The following is a 23,992-nucleotide window of genomic DNA, read 5'->3' as shown; positions in this document are numbered from 1 at the left end:
GAGCCAGCATACGACGCCATGCACCGCTACAAATAAATCCCCTGCCGAACTCTTGATGGGGAGACGCCTTAGGACCACCCTGGACAGGTTGCACCCCCACTACTGCCCAGACACCCCTTTAGGATCTGACAGTTTGGTCAGGGACTTTGCCTTGCACGACCTGGTGTACGCCAGGAATTATGCAGGGGATCCCCTGTGGGTACCAGGTCAAGTTGTGTCAGTCACAGGTCCTAGATCCTACAGGGTCCTCCTGGAAGATGGACGCCTGTGGCGTAGACACGTGGACCAGCTCCGAAGGCGATGGAGAAGCACAACTGATACCAACCCAACCCAACCTCCTAGCACCGGGAACTCCCTGCCGGTACCAGCCTACCCAGACGGAAGCTCCCTGCAGGATCCGAGCTACCCCATCGACCAGGAGACTTTGCTGGAGGGTCCGAGCTGTCAACAAGGGACACCGAGCCAACAGCCAAGCGAACCAGCCTGCCGGCCGGACCAAGCAACTCCCCAAGGTCAGCCCGAACATGGGGGCTTACCTAATTTACAGAGCACCACACCAGACCGAACCCACTTCCCAACAACCTCCGAGACGATGCCTGGGGGCGAGGACTTGACGCCAGCCAGCAGCTTGCCCGGGTTGCGACGTTCTGGCCGCCAGCGCAGACAACCAACTTATCTGAAGGACTACGCATGCTCCCAGCTGGGGGAAAGGAGTGTTATGTCTTTGGAACTGGTTGGAGTCCCCAACCAGGTCCGCTGTTTGAGCGGGAGCACCATCCGCTCCCATTGGCTGGCACCGTTTGACAGCCGGCTATAAAAGGCGGCTGTCGAGCAGTGCCAGCCCCATTGCCGCCAGCTAGTCTGCCTAGTGAGAAGGCAGACGCGGCAACCCTTTATTCATTGTAATAAAGCCTTTTACATTGCACTCTGGTTCAGCCTCGTTCCTCCGCCGCCCCATAACAGTATCTATTAAGCTTTTTCAACCAATCTATTTGGCAAAACAGGAAGGACAACAATACTAGAGAATCCAATTTCATCTTGGGATAGTTTTGCACCCTCCTCCCCAAGTATGTGGATGGCATATTGATTCAGCAGTGTGGGAAAGCCATTACAATAATGAGATGTTTTGCTCAATCAAGATTTCAACAAAACATGATGAAACTTTGAAGTGGTTGTTGGAAGAAAAATCCTTCTGGGTTCAGATCCAAGTGGGGAAAAAGACACTGGAAACATGGAGGCTGTTTGGAAGGTTTAATGGTGGACAGGAACCCATGGACTGGAGCTCCAGAGTGAAAAAGGATGATCACATGCTTCAGTGTGAAGGAAGAGATCAAGAAAAAAAGGGCTGAGGTACTGACAGTGCCTGAGTTTTATACCCTCTACTGGGATTTGAATTGGAGCTTGTATTCTCCCCCCACCCCACCCCCATGGGGCCATGCAGGGGCAATTCAGTAGGCTGTCCTGAGTTCCAGGCTTGGTTGAGCCTTGCTGGATGATTTATGCCCTTAAGAGGGCTTTTGACAATTGCTATAGCTTTATCTGGAGATTTTTGTTATGTATAGTATTCTGGCCCAGGCCTTAATGGCCCATCCATTAACAAAGGTGGGGGTGAGTTTCTGCTTCTTAGGTGAGTTTCTGCTTCTGAGTTTCTACTCTTTTTAGAGGAAATATTCTGCCTTTTTAATAGTTCCTAGGCTATTTCAATTTTCTAGGAGAGGGGTGAGTGCTAACTTCCTACATGGTGTCCCAGACCAAAGTTGCTGCACTCTACAAATTACTTTGTACATCTTCAAGGATCTGCATGTGTGCATATGTTCCATAAAATCAAGGGTTTCCTGAGTTTTGTGGCCTTGGAGATGTCATGACAGTTCATGACAGATTACTTTCCATACTGTGATGCAGTTTCACTCCAGATTTTAACATTAGAGAAAAATCTTTACCTTCCATGATTTCTAGTGTAATGGTTTTAAAATTATTTCATGTATAATAATTAACCCACTATCATTTTGTCTTCAGACAAAAGTTTAATAAGACAAGATGCTGAATATTATAAGAAATTTACAACAATCCTCGTTCTGGCTTTTATTTTTGGATAGGAAGGGCTTCCTTAAGTGCATACATTATTCTTGGTTGCAGTTATTTATGCATTAAACTCAACTTTTCTCTGCAGTTTTAAAACAATGGAACAAAGATATATGACTCCTTTTTATTCCAATCCATAGTATCTCTACTAGAGACTATTATTACAGCACAACTTCAAGGTCACCTTTATAAGATTTCTGACATTTAAAATAAAATAGAGAGCCCTGCAGACATCTGAGGAGGTCTTACAATGCAATTTCCATAGATAAGTATAGTAAAGCTTTAGCAGACTACTTCTCTTGGAGAATAACTACAGCAAGGCGGAGTCACATTGTCACGTAACAATTCCTCAGTCGAATGCGCGAGCGCCGTCTTTTCGAGACTCCCGAAACTGAAGCGGTGGGCCTATGCCGCTGGCGTTAGGGGCTACATGCGCCATAACTGCTGGCCTGCTGGGGGCGCTGGCTGCTTCCTCAGCAAAGCTGGCTTTGGGCGATGATTACTTGAAGATTGATTGCCAAGCCGTCCTCGGGGAAATCGCCGGAGAATGTGTGTGGGTAAGAGGCCGACTTTGCTGCGGAAAAAGCTATTGGCGCCATGATTCTTTTCCACTGGGGGCTGCGAGACCTTTAGTCCGGCAGCAGCTTGGAAGGCCGAATGGCCTACGAGGAAAAGATGCAGGCCCGCATCAGAGAAATTCGTGGGTCTAATAAATGTAGCATATTTTAAGGGATCCGAAGCAAGATCGGGCAGATTTTACCCTCCCCTCAAATTCTTTTGCAGGAAGGAAAATAGCCCATACTTCTGCCTTGGAACTTTTGGGGGCTGATATACAAAAGCTTATACAAGACTCCTTTGTGTGGTTTATATATCTCTCTTCCCATTTTTATTATTTTCACAAATAACTCAAGGCAGCAAACATGTCCATCACAGCTCCCTCCTCCTATTTTCCTCACAGCAATAATCTTGTGGGGAAGGTTGGGCTGAGAGAGAACGCCTATTTCGAAATCACCCAATGAATGTCTGGCTGAGGATTCCATTTGAACTGGTTCTTGTTCGTGTAATCCTTCAAAAATAAAATAGAATATTTTTAGTTTACGGTTGAAATGAGGGATCTGCCTCTTTTACAGAAAACAAATATAAATAAAGAGGCTATTAAGCAGAAGTCACAAAGGTGACTTCTACCGTACTGTATGATTCTCTGTCATCAGAAGGAAGCCTTGCTGTGCTAAACTTACACTGTGTTTTGATAGTATCTGCATTCTGGAAATTCTCTGACCTTTTCTAGACAATGATTGTGATACGAACTTAATTTTTTTTAATACGCCTGAGTGTGTTTGTGTGAATGATACCGTTTTTGTGCATAAGGTTAACATACTGTGGCAATCATTGGCAACGGAATCCAATCTGATGTATTTATTAAACTATTCATGATGTGTTTCTCATTGGAATTGATTGTTAAACTGGTTTTTTTAAAAAAAACAGTTTTATTGATTTTTAAAAACAAACAAAACAAACAAAACATAAAAACATCAGCTCTCTTCCATACATATATACAAACAGTGTGTCGGTTGGTTCATCAGTTTTGTGCATTCATTTCGTAGCCTCAATTACAGTTACATTACATAATAACTCGTATTATCAATCCAAACTTTTATCTCCTAGTATCACTATTAGAAAATCATTTGACTATAATTTTATTCATTCATGCTTTATGAGATAACTATAATTTAGGTAGTTTATTCTATAACAAGTCATATAATCATACCAAATCTATCCTTAAAACATTTATAGATATGATGTCAAATAACAAAAGGAAAAGAAAAAGCAAAGATATTCCTTGTTATCTAACATTCTAAATATTCTATTATTATATTTTATCATCCAACCATTGATAGAAAAGGTCCCAAATTTTATAGAATTGTTTATCCTCTTGCTCTCTAACTTCAAATGTCAATCTACTCATCTCAGCACATTCCAATATCTTCTTAATAATTTCTTCCTGCAATGGTATTTTCTCATTTTTCCAATTTTTAGCAAATACAATCCTAGCCGCTGTTAATACATTTACAATCAGACATTTCAAGTCTTTACTGTATGTATCTGGTAAGATTCCCAATTAAAAAAACTCCGGTTTCAGATCTATGTGTTTCTTTGTCATTTTTTCCAACCACATGCAGATTTTAGTCCAATGTTTTCTAGCATCCTCACAAGTCCACCACATATGGTAATATGAGCCAGGTATCTGATGACATTTCCAGCATTTTTCGGATTTATTCTTGAACATTCTTGCTATCCTTGTCAGGGGAAAGTGCCACCTGTAAAACATCTTATACAAATTTTCTTTATAAGCTGTTGACATTGTCATTTTATAATTTTGCGACCATAGTTTTTGCCATTTCTCTAAATCAATCCCATATCCAAAATTCTTCCCCCAAACAATCATAGTTTCTTTACCTTGTTCTTCCTCTAGTTTAATTCCCAGTAAATAACCATATAATTTTTTAATCACCTTTTCATCAGTACCTGTCAAAATCTTATCTAGATCAGTCTGTTTATCATAAAATCCCTCTGTTTTAAAATCTTCATCATATCTTGAGTGTATTTGCACATATGAAAACCAATTTATCTTTATACCTTGTTCCTCTAGATTTTGTATCAATTTAAGTTCACCCTTTTCATCCAATATTTCCCCATATCTAACTGTTTGTTCCTTCTTATAAATTATAGGATAGGAAAATGCTTCAATAGTCGATAACCAAACTGGAATTTTCAAATAACATTGTCTTTTTATCTTTTCCCAATTTAACCACAAAGACTCCCGTATATAATGTCTTCTAAAGTAACCCTGTGTTTTAGTTCCCTTATACCATAAAAAAGCGTGCCAACCCAACAGCAAATCATGACCTTCTAATGTCAACAATCTAGTCTTTCTTAATGTTATCCATTCCTTGACCCACATCAAGTTTGCAGCTTGGTAGTACAAGGCAGGCCAAAACCTCCTCTAATTCTAGCATCTTGCAATAGCTTTAGCTTTATTCTCGCTTTCTTACCTTGCCATATATACTTCAGCACAATTTTATTTAAGTCTTCAGAATAGTCTTTTCCAAGCCTAATTGGTATTGTTTGAAACAAATATAAGATTCTGGGTAAAATATTCATCTTGATTGTTGAAATTCTCCCTATTAATGACAATTGTAAGTTTTCCCATTTCTTCAAATCTAAGGCTATCTGTTGTTTAAGTTTAATATAATTATTCTCTTTTAATGTACTACATCTTGATGTCAAGTATATCCCCCAATACTTGACCTTGTTCGTGACTTGGGTTTTCAACAGGTCTGCCAGTTCTTCTCTTTGTCTTAGTGGCATGTTCTTTGTCAAGATCTTTGTTTTATCTTTATTTATTTTCAGACCAGCCACCTCGCCATATGTCTCTATCTTTTCCAATAGCTTTGGAGCTATTTCTAAAGGTCTTCCAAAATAAAGCCTAAGTCATCTGCAAAGGCTTGCAATTTGAATTCTTCCTTTTTAATTTTCATTCCTTTTATGCTTTTATCATCTCTAATATTTCTATTCAACACTTCCAAGGTCAATACAAATAGCAAAGGAGATAGGGGACATCCTTGTCTTGTGCCTTTTCTTATATTAATAAAGTCTGTAAGTTCTCCCTCCATCATTACCTTTGCCGTTTGCTTATGATATATGGCTTCTATTGCTTGAATAAATTTTCTGGCAAAACCCATCTGTTCCAGTAGTAGTAACATAAATCTCCAGTTCACATTATCAAATGCCTTTTGAGCATCTAGGAATATCAAAGCCATTTGCTTTTCAGGATGTGCCTCATAGTATTCCAAAGTATCCAGGATTATTCTCATATTGTCTCTAATTTGTCTCTTTGGTAGAAATCCATTTTAGTCTGGATGAATGAAATTATTTAAATATTTTTTAAGTCTTTCTGCTAAAATTGAAGCAAAGATTTTATAGTCTGCATTTAATAAAGAATTAGGTCTATAGTTCTTAATTTGCAGTGGATCAGCCTCTTCTTTTGGAATAAGTGTAATATAAGCCTCTGACCATGTTTTGGGTATCATCTTCTTTGACATAGCTTCATTCTAACAATGGAATGCTCAATGATTCTTGTAGTGTTTTATAGAATTCTGCCGGAAGCCCATCTGGACCTGGTGCTTTCCCATTATTTTGTTTCTTAAGTGCTTCAGTTAATTCCATCATTGTTATATTGCTTTCTAGCATTTCTTCAGTCTCTTTAGATATCTTAGGTAGGTTAGCATTCTGTAAATACTGTTTGACTTTTTCCTCATCAATATTCTCTTGCTTATATAGTTGCCCATAGAAGTCTCGAAAGGGAGCCTCTAGTCTAAAAAAAATAAAGAAATCAAGAAGGAGAATAAGAAAGTAAATATATATATATATATATATATAAACACTTCTGGTTTGTCGGCTTCGGTGACAGCAGGGATTCGCCTCTCTGCGATCCCTGCTGTGCTAGCCGCCTTGGTGCCTCCGATCCTGACGGATTTGGAGGCTAAGGCTGCCCTGTTGGGGCAGCTGAAGAAAGGGGGGATCCGGACGGGGGTGAGGGGCGTCGCAACCCCCCAGCCGGCAATAACCCCCTTCTCTCAAGACGGTGCAGTGGTGGTCTTTATGGCCACCATAAAGAAGCCGGCAACTGGACAAAGAATGCGCAGGAGGAAGAAGGAGTTTTTTTTTTAGAAAGTTTTTCTTGGTTGAACTGGGACCTTAAGGACATATTTAACACCTGGGAAAGTAATGACTTGGAAGCTATAATGTTCCCGATTGATGTTTTCAGCTGCGAAGAAAAGTGACGAAAAGGGGAAGTCACTCTCCCTCCCTTATGGAATTAACAAATGGACAAGGGAAACTAGCCTTTTGGTAGAAGGTAAAACCTAAACTCCTTTGTTATAAGTGGGAAGGGAGAGGCTTGGGAAAACAAATCTTTACTCTAAGATTTTGCTGGAGGAGATGCCTTGAAGATAAAGAGAATAGAAATTAATTCTAAGAAAGATTTAAAGCACAGATTGGACGTTTCTTCTTTCCCTAATTTGACTTCACTCCTAGAAGAGAAACTGTAAAAAGAAGAAGCTTGTACTCTGCCTGGACTGTTTGATGACTGTGGGACTTTGGGACTTTTGGGAACTGTTTTAAGTTTGGAAATAATTGATTGGCTTAACAATAAGAAGAGGATACAGAAAGAGAAGAAGAAACAGTTCAAAATGGCTCTATCTCTTGATGAATTAAAAAAACAATATTTAAAAATAAAGAAAGAAGGCAAAGATGTTATGGGAGAAGCCCTTTGTTTTCTAGATATGGCGCTTGTCATGTGTCAGCAAATTAAACAACAGCTGGAAGAAGCCGAGGAAGAAGAAGCCATTTTTAATGAACTAAACGGTGTGACTAAGAAAGAAAGGAGAAAGAGAGGAACGAAAAGGAAGGACTTAAGAAATAAAAAAATGTTCATGAAAGAGAAAAAGAAGATGCAAAAACAACAGAATGCTAGAAAGCAAAAGGAAAGAGGAATGCAACAGAAAGGGGAAATCAAGAAGGCAGAGGTTTGGAGAGGAGGGGGTAAAAAGTTTAGGCGGGCTAAGAAGGAAAGGGAAAAGGGGGAAAAAAAGTTACAAAGATATAAGACAAGATGGAGAAAAGGAAATTTTTTTTAGGGATAATGGGTAATATATGGGATTTTTTTTTAAAAAAAAGGGATTCTGCAAAGTACACATGAGTATTGTAATAGTGGTATTTGTATTATAAGTAGATAATCATAACTTTTTAAGATCTAATAAAAGACTAAAATATCAAGACATAACTTTAAAAGATTTAATAATGAATGATAATAAGTTTTAATAAAATACTAAAGGGAATGTTTAAAATATTAGTTTGAATATAGAGTTTAAAGGATTAATGTGTTGATTGTTATGGATTTATTATTGTAGTATTGGTTTCTGAAATAGTAGAATGTACTAAGCAGAATCTGATTGGGATTTAGGTGTTATTTTAAATTTTAATTTAGGGGAATGGTAGAAAGGCATCATACTCCGATTAGTGATTCCAGGGGAAACTATTCTTTTTTAAACTGGAAATGAGACAGATGTAAATGGAGAAATGGACAAAAGATATAAAAATATTTTTCTTTAAAGCAAGATTAAATATATAAAACAGAATTAAGATGAGGCAAAAGTGGAGAGGAGTTATATAATAGATATAGAATGGTAAATAAGAGGGGTAATGGTATATAAGAAGAGCATGAATTCAATTGAAGTCCATACAAAAAGAGGTAATCTGGGGCCAAGTTACTTTCTAGAAGAAAGTTTTATGTTTGTATGTCTATGTCTTATGTGTGTGTGTTTAATTAAGAATTAAATAATAAAATCTCGGAGGAAGACTAGATGAGAATAATTATAAACAAGCCAGAGGAAAATATAAATTTGATGACTGAATAGCAGATAAATCAGAAAGGAAATATGATTGAATAATGATTAAAGAGAAACAATGTGGAATTTGGTAACGGGAATTTACGTGTTTATATGGAAATGGGATAAATTATAAGTACGTGATATAAAGCAATATGTTACCTGCCTTGTAAAGATCTACAATGGAAAGAGGTTTTATGTTTTTAATGTTTAATGATGTTTTGTTTTGTTTGTTTGTTTGTAAAATCAATAAAACTTGTTTTAAAAAAAAAAGGAGAATAAGAAAGTAAATATATATATATATATATAAAAGAAAATTCAGTCCGGTTAACTGCAAAGTCATGATAAAGTCCAGTAAGAAGAAGAAAAAAGTAAGGAAAAAAAAAACCAAGCCTCACTTTGACGTCTCCCTTTAAAAGTCGCCGCTTATTCAATTTTGTCAAAAATCTCACAGGTTTCTTCTTATATTCAGAGTGTCCTTTCAAGTCTCAGAAAGTTAGTTAAAAAAAAAAGATTCTCACCCAGCCGACACACTTTCTCTTTCAGCCTCTTCCTTTCCGGAGCTGTCCCGACTTCAGCAGCTTTGGGGCTGCCTCTCCGCCGCCGGCAAAAAGGACTTCTCCCGGATCAACCAGGGACTTTGTGGTGTCCCTGGGATCCACAGGATATGCCCTTCACGATCACCGTCTCTACGGGACGGTTTAGGTCTGTTTGGACCTGCCAGGGGCGAAGATATCGGCTGCAACCTTAGAGCTCGATTGCAGACCATACCGTCGCGACTCCAGCTCCTCCTCTCCCCCGGAATTGATTGTTATACTGTTGTTCTCCCAATTAAGGATAATGTAAGTGAGTTTGATGTAGTGGTTAAGGAATCAGACTAGAAACCAGGTATCTTGAGTTCTAGCCCAGTTTTAGGCATGAAAGCCAGTCACTCTTACCACCCCTAGGAAGGAGGGAACATTTGAAATCTTGCTAAGAAAATTGCAGGGACTAATCAAGAGTCAGTTGGTGATTAAACTGATGCTGTAAGTCAGGGATGAGTAATTGATATTTGCAATGTCCCAGAAATCTTTTGCATCATTTTATAGGATACAGACAGCTCCAAATTAATATTGCAAAATTTAAAAATTATCTTAGTTTTATGATTGTCCAGTTCTGAAGAGAGTTTATTGAATAATATTTGTGTTGTGATGGCTACATTGAAATATTTTTGGTTAATTTGGGAAGCAAAGAATCTTCAAAGGTTATGAATCAAATTGAATATACAGATAGTCTTCAACTTACGACTACAGTTGAACCCAAAATTTAGGTTGCTGAGACAGTTGTTAAGTGAATTTTGACTCATTATTTTTTCCTTGCCATAATTAAGTGAATCACTACAGTTGTTAAGTTAGTAATTCAATTGTTAAATTAATCTAGCTTCCTCATTGTCTTTGCTTGCCAGGAGGTTGCAAAAGGTGATCACATGACCCCAGGAAATAATAAATATGAGTCAGCTGCCAAGCATCTGAATCTTTATCATGTGACTATAGGGATATTGTAATGATTGTGTGAAAAACAGTCATAAATCATTTTTTTCAGTACTGTTGTCACTTTGAACAATCTTTACATGAACTGTTGAAGTTGACAGTGCATTCAGAAAATATTCAAACCCCCTTCACTTTTGTCAATTTTACTATGCTGCAGCCTGATTCTACAGTTGTTGAAATTTGTTTTTTCTCATTAATCTACATTTAGTACCCCCATAATGACAAAGTGAAAACATAATTTTAGAAATGTCTGTAAATTTATTAAAAAGAAATGTTAATTTTCAGTACCTTGGAGAACTCTTCTTGAAGTGATTGCAATTTCTCCTGTTGAAGTCAATTGTATCAAAAGACAATTGTTAGGATTATTGTAGGGGAGCCAGGATGCCATTAACACTGACCATATATGTATATCCAGTAGAGCCAAATCTATTACTGAGTGTCCATTCAGTTTGTAGTTGGATATTTTTCAGATCTATTTCTGTAGTTCTCAATTATGTCTACCAGCAGGAAAGCAGATTCCCTCCCCAGATATGGGGTGTGCAAACCTCTCTTTGCTAAGCATTGACCAGAAGAGGGTGTTATGCCCTTGTTGGAGTCTGATTCTGAGGGGGAGATTGAGCAGCTGACAGGGATGGAAGTGTGGATTCGGTGGCTGTAGAAGAAACGGGGGAGGTCACAGTCCTGATGGGCATTCAGAGGAAGACCCAGGACCGTCCCCTCTTCATCATAGGGTACACAGGGAGGAATGGAGAAGGGAGCAACGTGGCTTAAGAGAGAGAAGAAAGCCCTGATCCCTTTCATTAGTTGCAGCTGGGAAAACAGGATATAAGTGGGGCATTTGCACACGGCTCCTTGCTGGAAGCAAAGCATGTATTATCTTGGTCTAGGCTTATCTGGGTTTTGGCATCTTCCCAACTGTGGGTGCTGCGTTATCCTTTGAAAGTTTGCAATTTATCATCCTGGCCTGCCGTGTGGTTTGTGTTGGTTTTTTTATTTCTAATTATTTTTACTTTGGGTTTGGACTGCATTTCTGCCCTTCGTAGACTGTTTTTTGAAGAATTTGATATCCAGCTGAGGATAATTGGACAATGGATTGGAGGCATTAAAGGGAATTTATTCTACTTTGGTAACTTGGTTATTTTTGTGTCACGCCCCGGTCATCACAAATCATTGATTGAAGTTCAAAGTTGTTTCCACTCCCACGATCAGTAGGAGTGATTGTAAAAAATACTTTAAAAATCATCAGTGCTATAACTAATGGACCCCTCTCTAATACTCTCCCAGAAGGCACTGAAGACCTGCTTCTACCAGCTGGCCTGGGGAACCCAGAGCGGGATGGAGTCCTTCAAATGGCTCATGTGATCTACTGTCATTGGGGCAGGAGTGGGAGTTGGGGGTGATTTTTTTATTTATTGTTTTCCAGATTTTGTTCTATTGTACTTTATTAATTTATTTGATTCTTTTTGTTAGTTTTTATTGTTTTTTATTTTAAATGTGGTTTTACATTCTGTAAGCCGCCTCGAGTTGCTATGGGCAAATAGGCGGCAATATAAAATAAATAAATAAATAAATAAATAATGCTCAGAATCTGTAAGTCTCCTGTCTTATGCCTTAGCTCTGTTCCCAACATAATGATATAGGATTATTTGCATTCACATATATTTGAAGGCAAAACTTGACCTATCCTTTCCTTAAACTATAGAGGTTTTTAATACTTTCCCATTTCTTAATAATTATCCCAGAGTAAGATTTTGTAACACTAGGCAGGTACCTGAAAATATATTTATTTTTTATATTGCAGATAAACTACTTGATCTGCAATACAGAAAGTTTATTGCAGATAAACTATTCCTGTCTATAGAGCTTAATGAATATTTTTCCTCCTTCCTTTCACCTTTATCAATTGCCATGTTAAGGAACAAAAATGAAACTCAGTAAATATGCTCTCATAACCCATTTTGGATTTTTTTTTAAAAAAAGATAAAACATAGGTAAAAGATAAAGTCACACACCTTTAGTTTTTTTTTTCCTTCACTTGCCCACATGGAGTCAACAATGCTGAAATGTTCCTGTGTAAGGCAAGTGATGGATTATTGATACAGGCTGAAATACAAATTTGTCTTGGAGACAATCCACCAGATTAGGCAACAATACAGCAGGTTAAGCAATAACAGATGGGAATTTAAAAAGTGCCTTTTTCCTATGGCTAACAGAAAATGCCCTGCCCAAAGTCATCCAGGCCACTTTCATGGCTAAGGTAAGACTTGAAGCCACTTTTTTTTTTTTTACTTTTTAGCTTGCTGTCTTAGACTGGTTCCCATCACTAATTTGTTTACCTTACCTTTTATTGGTACCGTGAAAAATAGATTAGGGATACAAGTTAAAATAGGCAAGAAAATTGTAAGAGAGCAGCTTCAAGCCACTAGGACCAGATGGATTACACACGAAAGTTCTGAAGGAACTGGCAGATGTGATCTCAGAACCACTGAACTATATCTTTCAAAGATTCTGGAGCAGCAGGGAATTACCAGAGTATTGGAAAAGGACTGATTTAGTTTCCATTTTCAAAAAAGGAAAAAAATATGGATTCAGGAAGCTATCAGGCTGACACCAATAGCTGAGAATATTCTGGAAAAGATAATCAAACAACGAATTTTCAAACACCTAGAGCAGGGGTGGTATTCTACAGGTTCGGTCCAGTTCTATAGAATCGGTTATTACCGTTCCCGGTAGTTCAGAGAACCGGTAAATCAGGCCTCTGACTGGCCCCACCCTTCATTGTCTGCTTCTCCGCTGCCTGCCCGTCAGTCTTTATTACGCATGTGCAACATTACACGCATGTGCGACACTGCTGCCTGGTCTTATGTGTCTGCCAGGCCAGCCACTGCTGCCTGCCTTCTGCTAAGGCCCTGCCTTTGCTCATCTCCCAGGGTGAGTGAAGCTCTGCAAGCCCCGGTCGCCTTCCCCCCACTTGCCTTTTGCTGCCACCACCAGTCGACTTTCCCCCTCCCCACTTGTCTTTTGCTGCCGCCGTCAGTCGCCTTTCCCCTACCGCTTGCCTTTTGCTGCCACCGCTGGTCGCCTCTCCCTTACTGCTTGCCTTCTGCCGTGGAACATGTGGAGAGGCTTGCTTTTCTCTGTTTACCCGGCAGCTGCTTCTAATGTGCGGGGGAGCTCCCATTAGAAATGGCTGCCCTAGCAGAGAGAAGCAGGATTCAATTTAGCTTGCAGAGAAGCAAGCCAGGTTGAATCCTGCTTTTCTCTGCTTGCTCGGCAGCCATTTCTAATGGAATGGGGGCTCCCATTAGAAACCCTGCCTAGCCCCTCCCTGGAGTTCGCACAAGGCCTGTCTGGCTACCAGGTAAGTTTAGGGTAGCCTCCTGGCAGCAAAAATGGGGAGTTAGGAGGGGGTCCAGTGCCACTCCCCACCCCGTGTTTCCTCCCAAGAGGCTTCAGGGAGGCTTGCTAGGGCCAAAAATACCACCCCATCCGGTTTTTGATCCCAAGAGGTTCCAGGGAGGCTTGCTAGGCTGAAAATGGGGTGTGGCCCTGCCCCTACCCCCACCTCATTTTTGTTCCCAAGAGGCTCCAGGGAGACTTGCTAGGCCCCGTGTTGCAGGATTACCGGGCGTAATTCCGTATTTTGATGACATTTTAATATCTGCCCCTGACAAGTCTCAGTTACTGCAAAGAGTCAGAGGAGTCCTCGATCATTTCAGAAAGCATGGTCTTAAGTTAAAGAAAGACAAGTGCACTATTGCCACCCCACAGGTAGAATTTGGGGGATACAGAATTGACGCCTCTGGTATTCACCCAATCGAATCCAAAGCAAGGGCTATTCACGAGGCACCCACACCAACTAACAAAACTGAGCTCCAGGCCTTTTTAGGACTTCTTAACTTTTACGCTTCATTTTTGCCGCATAAAGCTTCTGTTGCAGAGCCTCTGCACAGACTCTTGGATAAGCAATCCCCCTGGCACTGGGGACCTAGGGAAGCCCATGCCTTCCGTGCTGTCAAATCATTACTTACATCCGATGCTGTCCTGATCCAATTTAATGAGCATTTACCTTTAGTTTTAGCAGCAGATGCTTCTTTTAGCATAGGTGCTGTTTTAAGTCATAGACTGCCTAACGGTTCTGAGGCACCCATTGCCTTTTCCTCCAGAACGTTTTCCCCAGCTGAGCACAACTACAGCCAAATTGATAAGGAGGCTTTGCCTGCAGTTGCTTCTGTCAAAAAATTCCATGAGTTTCTATATGGACACTATTTCGAGTTGATTATGGATCACAACCCTCTGTTAGGCCTTCTGTCAGGCGAAAGACAAACTCCTCAGATTTTGTCTCGAAGGATGACCAGATGGACCTTATTTCTGGCTGCCTATTCCTATACACCGGTTCATCGACCTGGCAAGAGTCTATGTCACGCTGATGCTCTTAGTCGCTGCCCCCTGCCTGTTCCTGTGGAGGATCCTGCACCAACCAGTGCTGTTTTCCAGATCAATGATCTCAAACTTCCCATCACTGCCCTTGATATCACTGCCCACTCTGCCAGGGACAAGGTAATCGCCCAAGTTCTTGACTGGGTGGGGAGGGGGTGGCCGGCAATTCCTTATGCCCCCGAATTCGTGCCTTTCAAAACTCACCAGCAAGAACTATCTTCTTTGCAAGGCTGTTTACTTTGGGGAACTAGGGTAGTTATCCCTTCCAAGTTGCAAGACTCAGTTTTAAAGGTCCTGCATGAGGGCCATCCCGGCATTGTCAGGATGAAGGCCCTAGTTCACAGTTATGTATGGTGGCCAGGCATGGATGCTTAGATTACAAGTTGGGTGCTTGTCAGCTATGCCAAGCTACCAGACCTCCTCCACCCACATCCACTCCAGGCAGGTGGTAAGATTCCATGGCCCCTTGGTCCCGGGTGCATATTGATCTGGCTGGCCCCGTTCATGGGCGTACATTCCTTGTGATAGTTGATTATTTTTCTAAATGGGTAGAGCTGACCTTGATGACCACCACAACTTCAGAAGCTGTCACAAAGGCTCTATCAAGGATATTCGCTACCCATGGCCTCCCTGACACCATCGTGTTTGATAACGGCCCCCAGTTTACTTCCTGTGAGTTTGAGGTCTTCCTAGCCAACCTAGGAATAAGGCACGCACTTACAGCTCCTTTCCATCCTGCCAGTAATGGCCTGGCTGAAAGGGCAGTCAGATCGGTTAAGGAGGCCCTGGCAAGGTTTGGGCCCATAGATTGGCACTCTAGACTCGCTAAGTATCTCTTGACCCAGCACACAACTCCCTGTGCCACCACTAATAGGTCTCCGGATGAACTTCTCATGGGTAGACGTCTGAGGACCACCCTAGACAGACTCCATCCACATTACACCCCAGTCACACCCCTAGGGTCAAATAGCCAGGCAAGGGAGTTCACTGAAAATGACCAGGTCTATGCCCAGAACTATGCAGGACACCCTTTGTGGATGCCTGGGCAGATTGTGGTGGTAACCGGTCCGAAGTCTTACAGGGTCCAACTGCAAGACGGGCGCATCTGGCGCCGCCATATCGATCAACTTAGAAGGCGTTGGAGTTTGTCTGCAGATGGCCCTCAAGATGTTCCTGCAACAGAGAAACTGCCGGCGCCTGAAGAAACTTCCCACGAATCTGACAGGAACGCAAACCTACCTGAACAGCTATCTGTCCCTCGCCCAGAGATGCCTGAAGCCAAGACGCCAGCTTTGTCGGCACCAGAAGTTGCCCAACAAGCAGAAAAGTTTCTTCCAGCAGCAGTTTCATCAGAACTTAGAAGATCTGGCCGCCTGTGCAAGCTCCCGAGTTATCTGAAGGACTACGCATGCTCCGTTCTGGGGGAAAGGATTGTGGCATTCGGAAAAGACTGAACTGAAGTCTTCACTCCGGTCCGTGTTTCCAGCAGGAACACGGACTGTTCCTATTGGCTGATGCCGTTTGACAGCCGGCTATAAAAGGGAGCTGTCAAACGGCATCAGCTGTTGTCCGCCAGCTGGCTGCCTTGTTAGCGCGGCAGCTGCGGCAACCCTTTATTGTTACAATAAAGTAAAAGCTGAAGTTCGCTCCGTGTTTGCCTCAGGTTATTCCGCCGCTTCACAACAAGACCCTCCTGGAAATTCCTGAGCTCTTGCTGGGGTTTCTCTCTGCTGACTGAACGGTTGCATGCCAAAAATAACAGTTGGCGCCATTTTGTTAAGTATTTGATAATTACAATAGCCCTCAGAGATCTATTTAAGAAACTTTCAGGGCTAATTAGGCTAATTACATAGGCTGGTGTGAGGAGTTAATCCCTAATCAGGCTGATCCAGCACAGCTTTACAGGGGTTTCAGCAACAAATTACAAAAATTAGAGGCTTGCTGAAACATTTAATTGGCAAACCCTCACACAGAATAGCAGCTAACACCCAGACCTGTGACCACCTGTGCACTAAAGCTGTTGCAGGCCCAGTGTCATACAGTTGAACCACTCTGGGCAATTAAGGTGTTTCTTAAATTAATTTCTTTTTAAAAAAATATTTTGTTTAATTTTTATAACAACAAAAACAAATAAAACCTTTCTGTTCATCAGTGTGTCAGTTGGGTACACATTTCTTTGTGCACGTAACACTGTTATTATATTTGTTTATAATCCTTCTAATCAGTATTTTATATCACATATATCATTTGTTATGTTAGCCTTAACATGTTTATTGATTTTCAATAATATATTTCACATTCATTTTCTTTGTCTAACTAATTCGTTTATCAGTAATAAATATTATACCGTACTTACATATTTCAATTTCTTACTCTTCTATCTAGCCATTCATAAAATAAATTTGAAATTTTATAATAAACTTTTTCCTCTTGTTCTCTAATTGCCATTGTCAATCTACTGATTTCTGCACATTCCATTATTTTCTTAATTATTTCCTCATCCATCAGAATTTTCTCATTTTTCCAATTTTTTTTCTCATTTTTCCAATTTTGTGCAAATACAATCCTAGTTTTCAATTTCAATTGGTTTCAATGGCATTAATCAAATAACAATAACATATAAAATATAAAAAAGGAATTAAATCTTTCACATTTGAAGGATCCCTTCCCATTCCTGGAACTGGCCCCTGGGTGTGCCAACCGCCTCTTAATATAAGCCTCACTATATTACAAGTCCTGTATCCAGGGGTGCAATGGCAAGTGGCAGTTCTATCAATTCCACTGCCTCAAGCTCTAGAGCAGCAGCCAGGAGGGCCATGACAAGAGCAAAACAATAGGTTCAAGGAAGCCTTCCAAGGCCGCTGAGAAAGTCGCCAATAGGTATCATAGGGCGCTAGACAAACACATGGAAAAGTGCCTTCAGGAGGCCGAGAAGAATAAACAAGCAACATCTCCTCCAAGAGCTGCCCCTGCACAAAACTCCATTTAAGATTCTCCCCTGGATCTGTCAGTGCAATCCAGGGGCAGCATCAGCTTGCCAGACCAAGCAAATACCTGCACTGCGGAGGATTCCTGAGGCTACATCCACCCCCACAGCAGGACTTCATGCAGAAGTTCTTCCATAAGAAATTCCTGCACAGATGAGGGCTTGGATGGAGCTAGCTATTAGACAAGGTATAGCAGCAGGGGTGCAACAAACCTTCATAGCAAGGCGACACCAAGCAGCTCCTGACATGATAATTAGTCACTATGGTCACAAAGCAGGGTGGAATCCATTCTATTTCAGGTACCTCCCCAAGGGGAGAATATCCCAATACCTCACATGCCCGATCAGGTCATACAATACAGGGAAGACCAAATAGACGAGTTGGAACAAATTATGTCAGTATCCTCCCAAGGCAGTGATTTGTCCTTGTCCAAGGCAGAACACCTAGAGAAGGATATGTCAGAAGATAAGGGCTTAGCCCCTGATCAACTGACATTCACAGAGCTGTTCCACCCTCACCTATTTAAGTCTTTATTATTCAAGGCGAAAAACACAGCACGCCTTGACAATCTGACTTCCACCTCCCAACCATCTTCAGCGCAGGAGAACTTGGATGACTTTATATTTTCACAGCTGGTAACCGAAGCGGAGGTCATATCAGTTCCACAGATGTTCACTGATTGAGTTCAAAAACAGTGGTCCACTATAGCTGCTTATCCCAATCCAACGGGACATGACAAAAAGTTTTATAATCTAGCACCAGAATTTTCTAACTCCCTGCTAACCCCCAATGTACATGAACCTATGATAGCTCTAGCATCTTCCTCCACTATACCTAGCAAAACGGAGGAAGCTCTCAAACCAGAGGACAAGAGAGCAGAGTTAGCACTTTGCAGGGCACATCAAGCAAACACATGGGCCATCAGAATGGCTACAGCCACCTCATTCTTTACCAGATTTTCTCTAAGGTGGCTCCATCACCCAAGACATTTCATTCCTTCATCAAACACCAGGGCGCATCAGGACATAGCCAAATTGATGGCGGCTGCAGAATTTTCTGCAGATGCAACATTTAATTTGGTAAAATTCTCCTCAAGAGCCATAGCATTCCAAGTCACTGCACAACGATTACTCTGACTCCGCATTGGCAAGTGGACAACAAACATAAGTGGAAACTGGCCTCTGCCCCCTTTACATGGGACAAACTATTTGGAGCTGCCCTAGATCCACTCTTGGTGGAATCTCGAAATAAGAAAAAGATCCTCTCCCCCCCCCTTTTCAGAAGCCTGACAGTAGAACTCCCCAATCCTTTCAGAGGAGTTCCTTTCGACCCTTCTACCAAGGATCCTATTCCCAAAGATCCCAAAGGCCTTTTGGGTACAGAAAGGAGCAATAGCAAAAAGATCTGACTTCGGGGACAGAAATAGGAGGGGAGGGCAGACGAGGAGGCCTTCTTGTGGGACAGGAAATAAGTCCTCTCATTGCCCCAAGTAAGACCACTCCCAACTCTCCCATTGAAGGCTATTCACAGATCAGTGGGAATCTTCAACATCAGATGCCTGGATCAGAGAGACGATTAGATCAGGTCTCCTTTTAGAGTTTCTGTCCACACACCCCCAAACTTTTTTATGGTGTGCCCTGTTTCAAGGGATCCTACTAAAAGGACTCTTATGGAGACTGCAAACCAGCATTTGCTGGAGATCTGTGCATTCCAACCTTTTTTTTCCCCAAAAAAAACCCATATTCCTATCATACCCACGCATAACAGATTCCTGAGATTCTGTTATAATCACCACCACTATGAGTATGTAGCCCTTCCATTTGGTCCACCTTCTGCTCCTGAACCTTTACAAAGGTTCTAGCGGTGCTCGCAGGCCATCTTAGGAATAAGCCAGTTCAGCTACAATGCTATCTTGATGACATTAATTTTGTCATTGTCCAACCGGCAGGCTGAAATAAATACTCAGTTCACCCTACAGGCTCTCCAACAGCACGGATTTTCAATAAACTGGGCCAAGAGTCATTTAACACCATCAACTTGCCTCCTGCATTTGGGAGCCATCATTGATACAGTGGCTGGGAAAGTATCCCTGTCACCGGATCAGCAGAATAGTATTAGGCAGTTGTCAAAAGAGGTTAAGACTCTCAAATGAGTACCTCTGGCCCAAATATCCAAAGTATTAGGGAAAATGATCTCATGTATTTCTATTGTTCCCTGGGCCTAGCTTCACACCAGAACTCTTCAATGGTTTCTGCTTCCATATCAGCGGTCAGGAAGGAGCAATGCAAGGTCCAAGGTCACCACTCCATCAAAGGTCCTCATATTGCTTCACTGGTGGACTACAACAAACATCAGAAAGGGTTGTCTTCAAGAACCCTCACAGACATATTATCACAACGGACACAAGTCTGTTTGGACTGGGGGCACACTGTTAGTCCCTTACAGTTCAGGTTCACTGGTCTCTGACAACAGGCCTTGCAGCATAAACTGGCTGGAACTGAGGAGAGTCCATCTGGCCCTCCAAAGATTTCTACCACTGATTCAAGAACAGCATGTCCTCATCCTGACTGACAACGTGGCCACAAAGGCCCACATAAACAGGCAGGGGGCACCCATTCAAGATCACTAATGAGAGAAAAAGAGAGACTGTGCCACTGGGCAGAAAGAAACTTGATCTCCATCAAAGCGGAACACATCTCGGGACTGTCCAACATCCAGGTGGATTGGTTGAGTAGGGCCACTGTCGACCATTCCAAGTGGCGACTGTACCTGGGACTGTTCCAGGAGATGTCACTTCTGTTTGGCCAGATGACCATAGACGTCTTTGCCTCACCGCTCAATGCACAGCTCCTGAGATTCATCTCCAGATTTCCAACACAAGAAGCAGAGGGGAGTCAATGTTCTACACTGCTGCTGGCTTCGAGGTCTCTTGTATGCCTCCCCTCCCCTCCCTCTGATTCCCAAGGTGGTTCAGAAACTTCCTAGTGGAGAAGATGGAACTATTGTTGGTGGCACCATACTGACCCAGATGTCCAGGATTCACAGATCTCAGGGATCTATCAATCACAGATCCATGGAGAATCCCGCTGGTCAGAGTCTCGCTCACACAGGGTCTAATTCAACATCCAGATACACAATGGCTGCACCTAGCCATATAGTGCTTAAGCAGAGACATCTGAAAAGCGAGAAACTCTCCAGTAAAATCATCTTTACAAGCCAAGTGGCCAGACATCTCTCAATGAACCATATATACAACACCATCTGAAACATCTGCAGGCGGTAGGACAAGGTGAAAATAGACCCCACCTCTCCATCAGTGGCACAAATACTGAACTTTCTTCAGGAAGGTTTGGACAAAGAACTCTCACCAAACACTTTACATAGACAGGTGGTGTCCTTAGCATCAGTCATTCCCTGAGGTGATCTAGGAACCCTTGCTTATCACCTGAGAATACGCAGCTTTCTTCAGGGGGCCACTAATCTAAGACTCCCATGATAGACTCCCAAGATACCCCATTTGGGATCTAAACAAGGTTCTCACGGCGCTCACAAAACAGCCTTTTGAGCTCTGAGAACCACGGGTCTCCACCTACTTACATACAAGGCCATTCTTAGTAGTGATAACATCTGCCAGACGAATCTCTGAGCTAGCCACTCTGTCTGTGAGACAAGATCTCTGCATTTTCCATTCTGATAGAGTTTCCCTTTGCTTAGATCCAGCCTTCATTCCCAAAATTACTTTGGCCTTCCACAGAGCACAGGACTTGATACTCCCCAACTTCTGTCCTAGATCATCTCACAGTCTAGAGTGACAATGGCATCTATTAGATTTACGACATGCTTTCCGAATCTACATAGATAGGACTGCCTCCTTTAGGAAGACAGAGGCGCTATTTGTTTCCTTTCAGCCTGCTACTCAAGGAAGAAAAGTCACATCATCAACAGTTGGCAGGTGGCTGCGAGCCACAATTGCAAAGACTTACGAGACTCAATCATTGCCCGTGCCTATTAGTATTACAGCACATTCAACTAGGAATGCTGCAACATCAGCTGCTTGGGCTACTAAAGCGTCAATCAAAGAAATATGTAGGGCGGCTCTGTCGCCTTTCATAAGGTACTATAAGCTTTAGTTTTTGCTTTTGCAGAAGCAGCCTTTGAAAGAAGTTTTGCAATGAGTCCACACATAACAAGGGGGGACATACTCCCTGTAGGACATGTCAAGCTTTGGTATGTCCCATGCCTGGATGCTCTGAACAGCTCATCTGGAGAAGGGGCATTGGTTCCTCCTTGATATGCCCGTTCTCTGTGATCTGTGAAGAGCATCCAACCCCACCCAGAGTCCATCTGGTGTGAGTCCAATTCCAGCCAAGTCTACAGAGCAAGGTGAAGAAGAATGATGATGAACTTATCACTTTGACTCCGCCAAAAACTGGGGACACTAAGGAGGAGCCTCAAGGAGGAGGAGTGTCCTCAGAATTCAGCTCAGCCTATCGATTGAGAGACAGAAGCACCTCCCATGGCTGGATGCTCTTCACAGCTCACAGAGAATGGGCGTATCAGGTAAGCACCAACGCCCCTTCTCTACATTGAATTTCATTTTGTTAGATACGGCTCAGTGTTCTAGTCTCTCAAGATCCATCTGGATCTTTAGCCTATCTTTTTGGATGTTAGCTATTCCTGCCAGCTTAGTCTCATCTGCAAATTTTGTAAGTTCCCCTTCTATTGCTTCATCTAAGTCGTTAATGAAGATCTTGAAGAGTACTGGGCCCAAGACAGAATCTTGTGGCACCCCATTGCTTACTTCCCTCCATGTAGACCCATTAAGGACTACTCGTTGAGTACAGTTTGTCAGCCAGTTGCAAGTCATGTAGTGGTGGTGCTATCTATTCACTTTTTCTAGCTTACCAAGAAGTAGGTTATGGTCTACTTCAGTGGTTCCCAAACTTTTTCAGTCCACCACCCCCTTGGTGCTACAAACTCATCCTCAGTGCCCCCCACACGGGTGGGATTCAAATTTCTGTGGGTGTGGCCTAATTTGAGGGTGTGGCTTGCTGATCACATGACTGGGTAGGCATGTCTTGCTGGTCATGTGACAGGGTGGGCATGGCTTGCTGGTCACGTGACCGGGTAGGTGTGGTTTGGTGATCGTGTGACTGGGTGGGCATGGCCGGGTGACAGGCAAACCATTAAGTGGTCCTCACTTAATGGCCGGTTGTTTCACCAGTGTTCTAATTTATGACTGGCTGCCCAAGAGCTACTTGACCTGTTTTTGGAGTTTTGACAGCCATGCACACACATATACACACACTCCCTTCTAACCCTGCTGGAGCAGGTTATTGGACTAGAATTGGCAAAGCATCTCTGATTAGATTCTAGTAGTGAATAGAATCTAATCAGAGATGCTTTGCTGATTCTTGTTGATTTGTTTTATTTGTATTTATTTTATGTTGCTGAATTGCATTGACATGTGTGTCCCTTCTTGTGCATAGCCCAGAAACTTTTGAGATTCTTTGCAGCAAAAATTACTGACCTCTGGCTTTGCTCTACTTTTCAAATGTACCGCCACTGCCGTGTTCTAGATGCCGGCCCCGCAGGTCCACCCCATTGAGCCCACTGCACTGGAAAGACCTGCCCAAGCAAGTCCGAGCAGAGCAGTGTACCAAGTCAATGGGGTGAGCCTGAGAGAGGGAAAGAGAGAGAGAAAAGAGAGAGAGAAAGAGAGAGAAGAAAAGAAAGAGAAAAGGGAAAGAAAGAAAATGAGACAGACAAAGAAAGGGGGTGATGGAAAAAAGGGACAGAAAGAAAAAGAAATAAAGGAGGGAGGGAGGGAGGAGGAAGATAATGAGATATCTATTCTGGTCCAAACCCCTGCTCCAGCAGGGTTAGAAGGGAGTGTGTGTGTGTGTGTGTTCTCCTTGTAATTTGCCAATACATTTTGGTTTTGCCTTCTTCAGAATTGGCACTGTAATACATTGGGGAAAAGTAATTTTTTAGGGTGGAGATCTAGTCCAATGGATCCTGTTTAAAACCTCAACAAAATGTGAGAGCTTCTGGATAGTTTTGACCATGTTTCATCCACAAAACCTTTAATAGAAGCCAGAGATGTTTCAATGTGCTGGCAAAGATGCTTCAATGTGGAAAAGGATCTCAGTCTTAAACTAGGCCTCATTTCAATCTGATGCATCAGGTCTCTCTCTCTCTCTCTCTCTCCCTCCCTCTCTCCCTCCTTCCCTGCCTTCCAGACTGGCTTTGTTCTACTTTCCTGATGTGCCTGTGGGGCTGGCGCTTCGAACATGGATGGATGGATAGATAGGTAGGTAGGTAGGTAGATAGATAGATAGATAGATAGATAGATAGATAGATAGATAGATAGACAGACAGACAGACAGACAGACAGACAGGCAGGCAGGCAGGCAGGCAGGCAGGCAGACCTTTTGCATGAATGTATGGATAGATCGGTGGTAGGTAGGTAGGGCTGATGCCTCGAACGCCCTCTGCCACCTCT

The 23,992-nt window shown here is 42.2% G+C and overlaps 1 protein-coding gene across 1 annotated transcript in view; it reads left to right on the top strand.

The window, feature by feature from the left end:
• The first annotated feature begins 2,255 nt into the window (after window positions 1-2,255).
• The window catches only part of TMEM42 (transmembrane protein 42), a 33,696-nt gene continuing 11,959 nt past the window's right edge, over window positions 2,256-23,992 (top strand). The window contains exon 1 of the mRNA XM_026717818.2: window positions 2,256-2,639. Within this exon, the coding sequence (XP_026573603.1) occupies window positions 2,490-2,639 (150 nt within the window). The 5' untranslated portion in view covers window positions 2,256-2,489. The remainder of the gene's footprint in view (window positions 2,640-23,992) is intronic.

The sequence above is a fragment of the Pseudonaja textilis genome, chromosome Z, assembly GCF_049901715.1.
Source record: "Pseudonaja textilis isolate UNSWEBS1 chromosome Z, rPseTex1.2, whole genome shotgun sequence".
Taxonomy (NCBI): Eukaryota; Metazoa; Chordata; class Lepidosauria; order Squamata; family Elapidae; genus Pseudonaja; species Pseudonaja textilis.
Note: the sequence above shows the minus strand (reverse complement) of the source record. Positions and strands in the feature narration are given on the sequence as shown.